Source organism: Dama dama, chromosome 5 (assembly GCF_033118175.1).
Source record: "Dama dama isolate Ldn47 chromosome 5, ASM3311817v1, whole genome shotgun sequence".
NCBI classification, from domain to species: Eukaryota; Metazoa; Chordata; class Mammalia; order Artiodactyla; family Cervidae; genus Dama; species Dama dama.
The window spans coordinates 8,039,238-8,052,130 of NC_083685.1; the positions used below are offsets into that span (position 1 = coordinate 8,039,238).

Here is a 12,893-nt window from a genome sequence, read left to right on the forward strand (position 1 = left end):
ATAAAATTCACTCTTTTAAATGTACTGGGTTGGCCAAAAAGTTTGCTTGGGTTTTTCTGTACAATGTTCTGTATGATGTTACAGAAAAATCCGGGCAAACTTCTTGGCCAACCCAATATAATTCAGTGGTTTTAGTATATTCAGAGTTGAGAACCATCATCTCTATCTAATTTTAGAACATTATCATCACCCCCAAAAGACACTACATATTGGCAGTCATCACCTATTTCCCTCTCCTCACAGTCCCTGTCAACCACGAGTCTATTTTCTGTCTCTACAGATTTGCCCTTTCTGGAAGCACCCTACCTTGATGTTGCTAACATGCCCAGCAACTCAAATGTGCCTGAAGCCAGTTTTTGTACCTGACTGGTTTCCTCATTAATACACTGAATAAAATCTTTGTTCATTTTATTTGTATGTGAGAGTCATGTAACCTTTTGAAAATTACATTTTATCAGTTCTGAAGGTCGTCATCCACTGAGCTCTTTGAGGGGATTAATCCAATGGAGATAAATTAAGTCCATTTGCCGCATCTTCTCTTGGTTTCTGAAGTGAATTTTGGGTGGCAACAGAGTTTTAACGTTTCTAACCCTCTAGTTCTTTTTTTCTATTGATATTATGTATTTGTTTTTATTTCTGGTTTATATACCTTCAACAAATTAATGTGAATTGGTGATAGCAATGGTTGGGGATTTGCTCTTATGGTTAACTATCTGGTGAGTTCTGTTGGGTGTATAATGAAAGTTTGTTCTCTGTTGGGTGAGAAATAACAAAGAATCCAATTTCATGGTCTTCTTTTTTTTTGCTTAGTTCCCTTTTGGGAAGATCTGTTTGTCTATTTGCAACCTCAAATCAAGTAAGAATCACATGCTCACTGGAAGAAAAATGACTCAGTTTTTGTGTTTCTGGCTCACTATATTCAGCAACATTTTAAAGATTTTGGTGTACAAATCTTGCACTTCTGTTAAATTTATTCATAAATATTTTACTCATGAAAGGCTACTGCAAATGGAATTGCTTTTCTATTCTCATTTTTAGATTGTTTATTGCAATAGTATAAAAATATAATTGAATATAATATATCTAAATATAATATAGAACTGTATAAGTTCTATATCCTGCAACCTTGCTGAACTTGTTTATTAGTTCTAATATTTTTTTGACTCCTTAGGATCTTCTGTATGCAAGATCATGCCAACTGCAAATATAGATGGTTTTATTTCCTTTCCAACCTAGACGTCTTTATTCTTTTTTCTTCAGTAATTGTCCAGGATAGGGCCTTTTGTGGCAGAAGTGGACATCTTTGTCATACTCTTGACCTTAGGCGAGAAGTATTCAGAATTTCATCACTGAGTATTAGCTGTGGGTTTTTCAGAGATGTCTTTTATCACGTTGATTAAGTTCTCTTTTGTTCTGAGTTTGCTGAATTTTTTTTTTCACGAAAGGCTGTTGAATTTTGTCTGATGACATGATCATGTGACCTTCATCCTTTATTCTATGAATGTAGTGAATTGCACTGATTGAATGTCATATATTGAGTCAGCCTTGTATTCCTGGGATAGATCCCATTTGATAACGATATATAATCCTTTTTATATCTTGATGGATTCAGTTCGCTAGTGTTTTGTTGAGGATTTTTACCTTGATTTCATAAAGGATATTGGTCTGTAGTTTTCTTTTCTTGTGATGTCTTTATTTGGTATTGCTATCTGGGTACCAATAGGTCCTCATATAAGGACCTGCACCACAGAAGGAGTTGAGAAGCATTCCCTCCTCTTCTATGTTTTAGAAGGGTTTATGAAGTATTGGTATTCATTCTTTGTTAAGTGTTAGGTAGAATTCACCAGTGAAGCCATCTCAGTCTGAGTTTTCCTTTGTTTTCATTCATGTTTATATAACCAGTGGCTAGCAAAAGCTTGGATGGGTGTAGGCACCTGGAAATAAGTGTTGGCCAATGTAGAACAAAAGAACTTTTTATTTCACTAAGACCTTGATGTGTTCACTAGACAGGTCTTCTGAACAGCTGCACCAACCCAGTCTGTAGAGTCGCACAGTAAGGTTACCCTTTCTTCTCTGCCGTGGGAAGGAAACTGCATCCCCAGTCCGGGGGCCGGGAGGGTACACTCACCATCATCCAGGATGACCAGCAGCGGGGCCAGCAGGTCACACATGCCCTGGACGTAGCCGATCTCAATGTGCTGCCAGATGTAGCTGTAAGACACACAGGACGGCCAGTGATGGCACCCACAGTCTGCCTCTCCAACCCACTCCTCCTTTCCTCTCACCCTGCTTCGGTCCCCCACCTCTCACCTGGACCAACTCCCCCAGCCTCCTGCCTGGATTTCCATCCCCAGGCTCATTCTCTTCAAGCAGCCTATGCACAGTCACCAGGATGACCTTCTTAAAGCTCAGGAGCCTTTACAGGCTCTTCACTGCATGACAGGGGCGTCTATTGCTTCCTCCCAACCCCCCTCACAGTCTCACACATCACTTCCCAGGACTTCTTCCCTTCCGGCTACACTGAGATATTTACCTCTGTACAAACAAAGCACACGTTCTTGCCCCTGTGTTTCTGCCAGAGCCGTCCCCTCTGCCTGGAATTCTCCTCTGCTTCTTAATAATCATAACTACTGTTTACTGAGCATTTACTGTATGCTCTGTCCACTACATATGTATTTATCACTGAATTCTCAAACTAATCATATGGAAAATCTATCATTATCCCAGTTCAAAAATAAAGAGAATAAAGCACAGAGAATTAAGTGACACGCACCAAGTCACACACCTCATAATGAACAGTAGAGAAAGGATTTGAATCCAGGGGGCCTCACTCCATCCATTCCCCACCCCCTGCTCCCGACAGCCCCGCCCCCCGTCCCCCGACAACCCCGCCCCATGCTCCCGACAGCCCCGCCCCCGGCCCACGGCCACCTGCACATGATGTTCCGCAGCTTCTCCAGGTTGGCGGGCGTGAAGTACCAGTAGTTGCGGTCACACCTCTGCACGTCCTTCTCGATGCGGTGCAGGTTCACCGTGTACAGATCCAGGAGCTCTGGCTGCGGGCCCCCAGGAGGGGAGGGAAAGAACAGTCACACCCCAGCTCCTCAGAGGGGAGGGAAAGAACAGTCACACCCCAGCTCCTCAGAGGGGAGGGAAAGAACAGTCACACCCCAGCTCCTCACAGGGGAGAGAAAGAACAGTCACACCCCAGCTCCTCAGAGGGGAGGGAAAGAACAGTCACACCCCAGCTCCTCAGAGGGGAGAGAAAGAACAGTCACACCCCAGCTCCTCACAGGGGAGGGAAAGAACAGTCACACCCCAGCTTCTCACAGGGGAGAGAAAGAACAGTCACACCCCAGCTCCTCAGAGGGGAGGGAAAGAACAGTCACACCCCAGCTCCTCAGAGGGGAGGGAAAGAAGAGTCACACCCCAGCTCTTCACAGGGGAGAGAAAGAACAGTCACACCCCAGCTCCTCAGAGGGGAGGGAAAGAACAGTCACACCCCAGCTCCTGACAGGTGAGGGAAAGAACAGTCACACCCCAGCTCCTCACAGGGGAGGGAAAGAACAGTCACACCCCAGCTCCTCACAGGGGAGGGAAAGAACAGTCACACCCCAGCTCCTCACAGGGGAGAGAAAGAACAGTCACACCCCAGCTTCTCACAGGGGAGGGAAAGAACAGTCACACCCCAGCTCCTCACAGGGGAGGGAAAGAACAGTCACACCCCAGCTCCTCACAGGGGAGGGAAAGAACAGTCACACCCCAGCTCCTCAGAGGGGAGAGAAAGAACAGTCACACCCCAGCTTCTCACAGGGGAGAGAAAGAACAGTCACACCCCAGCTCCTCACAGGGGAGAGAAAGAACAGTCATACCCCAGCTTCTCACAGGGGAGAGAAAGAACAGTCACACCCCAGCTCCTCACAGGGGAGAGAAAGAACAGTCACACCCCAGCTCCTCACAGGGGAGAGAAAGAACAGTCACACCCTAGCTCCTCAGAGGGGAGAGAAAGAACAGTCACACCCCAGCTCCTCAGAGGGGAGAGAAAGAACAGTCACACCCAGCTCCTCACAGGGCAGGGGAAAAAACAGTCACACCCCAGCTCCTCAGAGGGGCACTCTTCCACAGAATCTCTCTCCTCCTCTTCCTAGCCCTCTCCTGTCATCACTGAGAAAACTTCCTCTATCTGGACCAATCAGATGTCTGACTTTAATTTTTGTTGATGCCGTTTCCTGAGAAGGCCTCTTTCATTTTGTCTGATGAAAATTTTTTATGTTTTTCCTCACAATCCTATGAGGTATATGCAATTATTATCCTCATTTTATATAAGAAGAAAGTAAGATCAAGATAACTAAGATCATGGCATCCAGTCCCATCACTTCATGGCAAATAGATGGGGAAACAGTGGAAGCAGTGGCTGACTTTATTTTTCTGGGCTCCAAAATCACTGCAGATGGCGATTGCAGCCATGAAATTAAAAGACACTTACTCCTTGGAAGGAAAGTTATGACCAACCTAGACAGCATATTAAAAAGCAGAGACATTACTTTGCCAACAAGGGTCCATCTAGTCAAGGCTGTGGTTTTTCCAGTGGTCATGTATGGATGTGAGAGTTGGACTATAAAGAAAGCTGAGGGCCGAAGAATTGATGCTTTTGAACTGTGGTGTTGGAGAAGACTCTTGAGAGTCCCTTGGACTGCAAGGAGATCCAACCAGTCCATCCTAAAGGAGATCAGTCCTGGGTGTTCACTGAAAGGACTGATGTTGAATCTGAAATTCCAATACTTTGGCCACCTGATGCGGAGAGCTTACTCCTTTGAAAAGACCCTGATGCTGGGAAAGATTGCGGGCAGGAGGAGAAGGGGGCGACAGAGGATGAGACGGTTGGATGGCATCACCAACTCGATGGACATGGGCTTGTGTGGACTCTGGGAGCTGGTGATGGACAGGGAGGCCTGGCGTGCTGCGGTTCACGGGGTCGCAAAGAGTTGGACACAACTGAGCAACTGAACTGAACTGAAGATCAAGATATATACATACATGTGTGTGTGTGTATATATATATACATGCTACAATATACATGTAACAAACAAATAAAAACACTTCTAGGAAGAACAAAATTTTTTACAGGAAAACATGCAATTTAATATGCATTATATTGCTATAACAGTATAAACAGAGAATAATCATTTAACTAAAATTATTGTGACTATAGTGGATGGATGGGGAATGGGTGGTTTCACTTGTGTGGTGAGGGTGTAGGGGTTGGGAAGGAAGAAGACTGAATCCTCTTCCTCCATAATGGGAAGTCAACAGGCAATACCTAAAACTGAAGAAAACTAAAAACATACCAAGCAGTAGCAATAAAGTATATTATTTCCAGACACGAGGGTAAACACCAGATAATTTGGGCAGAATAAGTCACTACTACTGCCTCGGGGGAGAGGCAGAGTTGGGCCAGACAACTTTAGGTTTTTGGATCCAGCCTAGTCTGACTGTTTGACTCTGTGATAGAAATAACAAATTCTTTAAAAGAAAATGGATGTGGGGACTTCCCTGGTGATACAATGGTTATAACTCCTAGCTTCCACTGCAGAGGGCATGAGTTTGGTCCCCGGTCAGGGAACTAAGATTCCCCAAGCCATGCTGCAAGGCCAAAAAAAATTAAATTAAAAAAAGAAAGTGAAGTCGCTCAGTTGTGTCCAACTCTTTGCGACCCCATGGACTGTAGCCCACCAGGCTCCTCTGTCCGTGGGATTCTCCAGGCAAGAATACTGAAGTGGGTAGCCATTCCCTTCTCCAGGGGATCTTCCCAACCCAGGGATCGAATCTGGGTCTCCTGCATTGCAGGCAGACTCTTTACTGTCTGAGCCACCAGGGAAGCCCCCAAAATAAAACAGGTACATGATCCTTGGCTTGGAAAACCTTTTCAGTTGACATTCTTCCCTCTGGGTTTTTATGGCAAGAAAGTAAAATATTCAAGAGATACTGGACCTGAGCATAAACCAAGATGTGCCTAAGCTGGGATCTGGACCCAGCACTGTTTGTCTGCAAAAGCCTGTGTTCTTTAAGTATTAAATTACCTTCTCTTCCAAATGGATTTCTACAGTGAACCCTCCATGATGGGGTAAAGGCAATGAAACAGAGGTCGTTCTGGATAATAGAGGTTTGCCACCCTCCCACGGCTGCAGAAAACAGAGAGGAGGAAAATCCTGGTGACTTACGGAGTAGGTGACGCCACTGGAAGACACAGGGGATGCCTCGCTGTTGGCCGAGGTGGTCACGGCCAGAGAAGCGAGCGCAGGGAAGAGACTCTCCATCTCAGGCTCCTCTGAGAGGTTGTCCTCACTGTCCACCTGGCTCTGCTTTTCCACCTCGCTGCCCCTCCAGCCTTCCATCGCGGGGCCCTCCTTTTCGGGCAGAGCCACGTCCAGGCTGCCAGTGATGGACATGAACTCGTCCATGCTCTCGTTGGCCAGGAGGTCACTCTCCAGGCTGTCCTGCACGGCCAGCTCCTCACGAGTGGCCTCGTCCCGGGACGTGGTGGCCTCACTGCTCTGCCCATCATCCATGCTGCTGTCCCTGGGTCGAAGCACCAGGGGGGCGGTGCGCTGGGCGTCCAGGACGCTGTCTTCCGTGCTCAGGCTGGGTTCTGAATGCTCTGAGAGGCCCGAGGAGAAGTTGTGGGAGGAGGGATGGCCTGAGTCTGGGGAGCAGGTGCCATTCACCAGGTTCCCATTGGGGATCTTGGTCGGTTTCTCCTCAAGCCTGCCTTCTGCCTCCACCTGCTCCACCTCATCCACAGACTCAAAGACCTGCAGACAAGGTGCACAAAGACAGATGGGCTAGGATGTCTGTCATGGTGCTGCTTCCAGCACTGAGCTGAACAGCCATCCACAGGGGGTTGGTTCAAATATGGAACATGCACGCAGGGGAACGCTATGCAGTCAGTAAAAAGATGGAGTCAGAACAAGGTGGGACATATTCTCCCATTTGTAGAAAATTTAAAAGTGCTCCGTATGCAGGAACAGGCATAGAAAAATCCAGAAAGAAACAAGGGAGCATTGCAGTTGGCTCTGAGGAAGAAAACCTTTCATCATACAAAATTATGTGCACAAAAAATTTTTTTAAGTTAACTAATTAGTTAACTGCATAAGGAACAGGCTTAAAATATATCCATGTAGTTAACCATTATGAATCAATTTTCAAGAACACTTAGATGAATATGAAATATTATGGAAAAGTCTCCAGGGTATATATCCAAGATTTATTTGTGGTTATTTGTGTCTTTAGGCCATATCCCATCAATGCAGACTGTATAAGATCATGACCCAAGGTCATTTGAAATATTTCTTTGGTGTGGTTATATCACCCACTTGATTTACTGGTAATTTCATGTGCTTCTGGTTTTAAAAAGATTTCTTTTCGATTAAATTGCTTTCAGTGGTGTTAAAAAAAAGCAAAACATTTTCCTAACTCCAAAGTCAAAACTAGAAAACAAAGTATATTCAGGGAAGATGGCAATGTTATTTCTAGGGAGGGCATGTAGGGGTTAGGGATGGGCAAAACCAAATTTAGTTTTCTCTGCAATATTATTTTAATAGGCAGAAGAGATTCACGTATCACTTGTGTAGGCAGAACTTCAATTTTTAATGGAAGTATAAAAAGTTAAAACAGAGAAATCTTTAGTGATCTGGAGATGAGGGACTTCTGATCCCATTATTCCCAGCTGGAGGGAGGCGGATGGGTGGAGAGGGGGCGGGGCCTCTGGAAGGTCACCTGTGTGCTGCTGCTGGAGTCGCTCTGCAGGCGGATGTTCTGGCGGCCGGAACTGCAACTCTGGGAGGACTGAGAGGAAAAGGGAGCAGGAGGGAGCTCAGGTGAGGCTGCATTTAGGCTCAGGGTCCCTGCTCTGAGCTCAGGATGGTGAGCTAGGCTGGGAATCAGTAAGTGTGGTCTTATCTCTATTCCTGACATGAGCAAGTCCCCTCCCAGGGCCTCAGCTTCCTATCTGTCAAATAAAAGTGGGTGGTGGGGCTCATCCCTCATCCCCAGAGCCCCTTTGGAGGCTATACAAACCACAGGACCTCCAGCTCCCACCTGCAACCAGAGACCGCCGCTTTTAAATGCTCTGCACTTGAGACTTTGAACTCAAAGGACTGGCTATATTAATGCCCATTTTCTGCTCCTTCCCTGTATACATGCTTTTTGCCCTATAACTTCCAGTTTGTGTCTACTCTGAAGCAAAGCTAGGCCATGTGACCTGCTTCAGCCAATGGGTTGTTAGCAAACTCGACAGGGCAGACACATAAAAAAGGCTTGTGCATTTCTGCTTTTTCTCTTAAAGATCTGCTTTCATTGTGAGAAGGTGACCAGGCTAGTCTGCTGGAGGATGAGACATGAGGAGCAGGGTTGAGCCACCCCAGACACGTGAGAACCCAACATAGAACAACAAACCTTTCAGCTGAGCAGAACTGCCCAGCTGACCCACAGACTCATGAGTGAAAAAGAAAGTTATTGTTGGATGTCACTGGCTTTTGGGGGTTGTTTGTTACACAGTATTAGCGTGGCAATTGATGACTGATACATCATTGGTGAAGGGAACTGACTTTCTTTTCACCTCCAGCTTTTGGCTGCTAAACTTGGGGCTCCACCAGGACAGATATGTCTGACCTGTTCACTGGAGCATTCCTGACATTCCAGGACATTGCTGACAGTACCTGGCACATGGTAGGTACTCAACAGCATTTGCTGAATAAGTGAAGGTCTAATGTTGTGCTGGGTACTGTAATATATACTATCTTGTTGGAGCTGCACGCAAATCTCCCCTATACAAACGATCATTTCCATTTCATAGATGAGGTAACTGAGGCCCAGAAGTAAAGCTGCTTGCCTGAGCCCCAGAGCTAAGAAATGAAGGGGCTGGAGTTTGGAGTCAGGTCTGTGCTAAGGCCCCAGACACCCAGCCCTCGCCCTTCCTTCAGCAGCCCCACGAAGCAGAGCCCAGCCTTTGGCCTCCACCTGGCTCCCCGCGGGGAGCCGCCCGTCACCTCATTGCTGATGGTGGAGTCCCGGTGCATCATGCGCTGCAGGTGGCTGTCCAGGCTGGCGCCCGACGAGCACTTGGCCAGGGCGGCTGCGTGGGACTCCCGCTCCCTCTGCCGCACAATTGCCTCGCAGCCCAGCCACTCGGACATGGTCTGTGCGTAGCAGGCGTGAATCTGCTCGTCCACCTGCCAGGGTAGATGCACCGTCAGCCGGAGAGAACAGATCAGTGGTTGTCAGGGGTCAGGGATGGGAGTGAGCGGGAGGGAGGTGGGTGTGGCTGTAAAAGGACATGAGGACCACAGCAGCACCAGAAAATGTTCAGCATGATGACTGTGGTGGTGGTACACAAATCCACTCGTGTGGTAAAACTGTGGAGAACTAAATAGACACGCACACATGAGCACAAGTAAAATGGGAAGTCTGATCAAGACTGACATATATATATATACATGTATATGTGTGTGTGTGTGTGTATAAGGAAATATTATACCGCACATGGAATATACCCAATATTTTATAATGACTATAAACGGACTGTAATTTATAAAAACATTTTTTAATTGTTAAGTCCAGATGTCTGGACTGAGTAAAATATTTATTGAATGTCTACTATATGTCAGGCACTATGTTAATCAGTTAGTTTAAAATAAAATTTTTTTTTAATCTTATTTTTCGACTATGTTGCATGCCATATGGATCTTAGTTCCCAGACCAGGGATTGAACCCGTGCTCCATGCATGGGAAGCACAGAGTCTTAACCACTGCACCACCAAGGAAATCCCTAATTTATAAAAATTTTAAATCAGTATGTTAAATGCCTGAAACTAACAAAATGTTGTAAATAAACTATATCTCAACTAAAAATATAGACATATTTATTATAGACAACAACAAAAAGAAATGCAATAAAATATGGACTTTAAAAATGAAGATTGATATACTGCCAGTATATATCCATGTTGAAGTCAATACCCTGCTTATGATAAATTGTATTACAGTTTTGCAAGAAGTTACCATTGTGGGAAAGCTGGATGAAGGAGATGTCTTCTTACAAGAGCATGTGAATCTATCATTATCTCAAAAAAGCTATTTGAAAGAAACAACATCTGTGGCTTGTGCTGCATTTAATGGAGAGCACTGCTCTCAACCTTCCTGCTCCCCCGTATCTCCCTGTCCCCCTGGTCCACCAGGGAACTAGAGCTCCCCGACCCCCACGGTACCTGGCTCTTCCTGTTGCCAAGGACCCCACTGCCCCTCTAGGGTAACCAACCTCCTTTCTCTCTGTTTCTGTCATCCCGAACTGGTAGTGGCCCAGGAGGAAAGGCCACACGGCTTTGCGGATCTCCGGCTGGATGCCCCCGTAGTAGATGAGACGCAGCAGCTCCTGCTCCTCGTAACTCTGGTAGGTGGGGGAGGCAAAGATTTGGTCAACACAAAACTAGGGCATGGGCTCTGGGACCCAGTAGTCCCAGCTATCGGACCTAGCCCTCAGTGATCATGCTGTGAACAAGCAAAGCCACATGGACACAGATGTCCATGATGGCATAATATTTGAAAAAGCCTAAAAAAAAAAAGCCTAGGAAATCTCCAATTGCTGTTATTAATAAATGAGTAAGAAATACACCTCTATAGTGTCAAGTAACTAAAACAGCAGGGACTACGGTGTTACTGCAGCCCTGATACTACAATGCAACCAAGCAGGTAGTAAATGGTTGCAGAAGTGTTAGATGAAAAATATCCATTTTGACTATTTACTGTTTCAGCCAATTTGTCCTTAGGATAGTGCTTCCCAAACTGGGGAGATCTCTAGGAGCATTTGGGGAACTTTCTTTTCTTTCTTTTTTTTTGGCTGCAACGCATGGCCCGAGAGATCTTAGTTCCCTGACTAGGAATTGAATCTGTGACCTCAGCGATGAAAGCATGGAGTCCTAACCACTGGTCTGCCAGGGAATTCTGTGGGAAACTCCCAAAATATAAATTCTTGGGGTCCACTCTTAGAAGTGCTCAATCAGTAAAGCTGGAGTGGGGCCCAGAAGTCGATAAATCTTTTGCATTCCTTAGGAAACGTGCAATCATGCTCACAGACTGCCAGGGATTATGAACACTTTAACTTTTCCAGAAAGGTAAGCTGTCATATCCATTTAAATTGAAAATAGACATCAAACAGCTTTATTTCTAAGAATCTACCCTTGAAATAAGAAAACTAGTATAGAAAGGTATATGCTTATAAAGATGTTGACTATAGCACTGCTGAAATAATTAAAAAAAAAGAAAAGAAACAGGAACAGCCTAGATGTCCATCATTAGAGGAAGATTTGACTAAATTATGGTCCATGCATATATGAGGGGCTAAGGTTCTAACATGCAGTATTTCACCTAGGATCTGGAAGATGTCCTTCATATAAAAGTAAGTTGATCACTCAAAATGCAAATATAATGTCACCTCATTAAAAAATGAATTTCAGCTTTATCTATATAGACATACCTGTGAATGTATAAGTATAGGAAATGTATAGCAAGCTCTACACCAAACTGATACTAGTCATTAATTTAGGGGATCAGAACTGGGGGGGTGGGTGTAGCAGAGACATAATATCTTAAAACTTTTAAAAAATATGTACACTTGCATTCTTCATTCTTTGAAGAATGATAAGAGGTCCCCATGGTCTCTGTCCCCCCAAAGTCTCTGGCCAAGCCTTACTGTGCTGTCCTGCAGGTACTGCTCCCAGATCCCGGCCGTCAGCCCGTGTCCAGCATCACAGGGCAAGTCAGGGGACACGATCATGTGATTGACCAGGGCTGACAGGTGGGTCCTCACGGTAGACAGGTGTCTGCAGTAGGCAAGCCCTGCGGGGAGGGAGGGAAAGTGTCGCTGCCCAGCATCCAGCACCCCTACCTTGTCTCACAAAGTCTCCGAAGTACTGTCCTCCTCGCAATCTGACCGAACCCTTGTGACCAGCAAATTCTCATCATCCCCTTTTTCCAGGTTGAGGAAGGTGAGGCTCAGAGGGGCAAAATTACTTGCTGGCTTAACTGCTTCATGGCCCTGTGACCCTGGGGAAGTCACGTCACCTCTCTCAGCCTCAACTGGGGTGATGCCCACTACTCTCGGGCTGGAAACCAAGGCATTTAATTCACAGGCTGGAGACGGGAAGGGGCAAGTGACTCTGTGGGCTCATGTGCCTCGGGGTGCCTCCAATGAACACCAAGAGAGAGAATGGGAGAGGAGAGGACTTGCTCCGATTGCAGCTGGATAAAGAAGGCCCTGAGGTCAGTAGCAGGGGAGATGCTGAAGGCACTGGTTTGCTTTCAAAGATGGCTCTGCACTCTTAAGAGGATTACCCGCCAACCTTCATCAGCTCCACCCTGGGTGCCTGGGGGCCACAGCGCCTGGCCCACATACAGGATTCAGCAAACGCTGGCCTGTGTTTGCTCTGACCATGCTCTTTCCTTCTGGTTACTCCCGACCCCCAATTCATCCTCAAGTCCCAGAGAGGAGACCCTGGACCAGCTGGAGCCTGAGGACTCAACCCACCAACAATCGGGCTAATCACGATGATTATGACGACGACGGTGTGATAGCTGACACTTACCCAGCACACACTCTGTCCCAGGGTGCCGCTCCCAGAGCTTAGATAACTTAGTTGATTCTCACTACGACCCTATGAAGCAGGTCCTCTTACTATGCCCATCTTACAGATGGGGATACCGAGGCACAGTCTGCATGTATCACTTGCCCAGGTCACGGTGCTAGGTGTGGAGCTGGGATATGAACGCAGACCATCTGCTCCAGAATCTGGGCTCTCAACCACCATCAGGGAGGAGCCACATCATGTGAGGGCATCAAG

At 46.2% G+C, this 12,893-nt stretch overlaps 1 protein-coding gene across 2 annotated transcripts in view; it reads right to left on the reverse strand.

Annotated features, from left to right (window-relative positions):
* SGSM1 (small G protein signaling modulator 1) overlaps positions 1-12,893 on the reverse strand; it is a 73,484-nt gene that overhangs the window by 10,614 nt on the left and 49,977 nt on the right. For both annotated transcript variants that reach the window (XM_061141668.1, XM_061141669.1), the window contains 7 exons: positions 11,747-11,892; positions 10,316-10,444; positions 9,048-9,230; positions 7,777-7,845; positions 6,222-6,812; positions 2,932-3,056; positions 2,129-2,211 (listed from right to left, as the gene is read on the reverse strand). In XM_061141668.1, the coding sequence (XP_060997651.1) occupies positions 2,129-2,211; positions 2,932-3,056; positions 6,222-6,812; positions 7,777-7,845; positions 9,048-9,230; positions 10,316-10,444; positions 11,747-11,892 (1,326 nt within the window). The remainder of the gene's footprint in view (positions 1-2,128; positions 2,212-2,931; positions 3,057-6,221; positions 6,813-7,776; positions 7,846-9,047; positions 9,231-10,315; positions 10,445-11,746; positions 11,893-12,893) is intronic.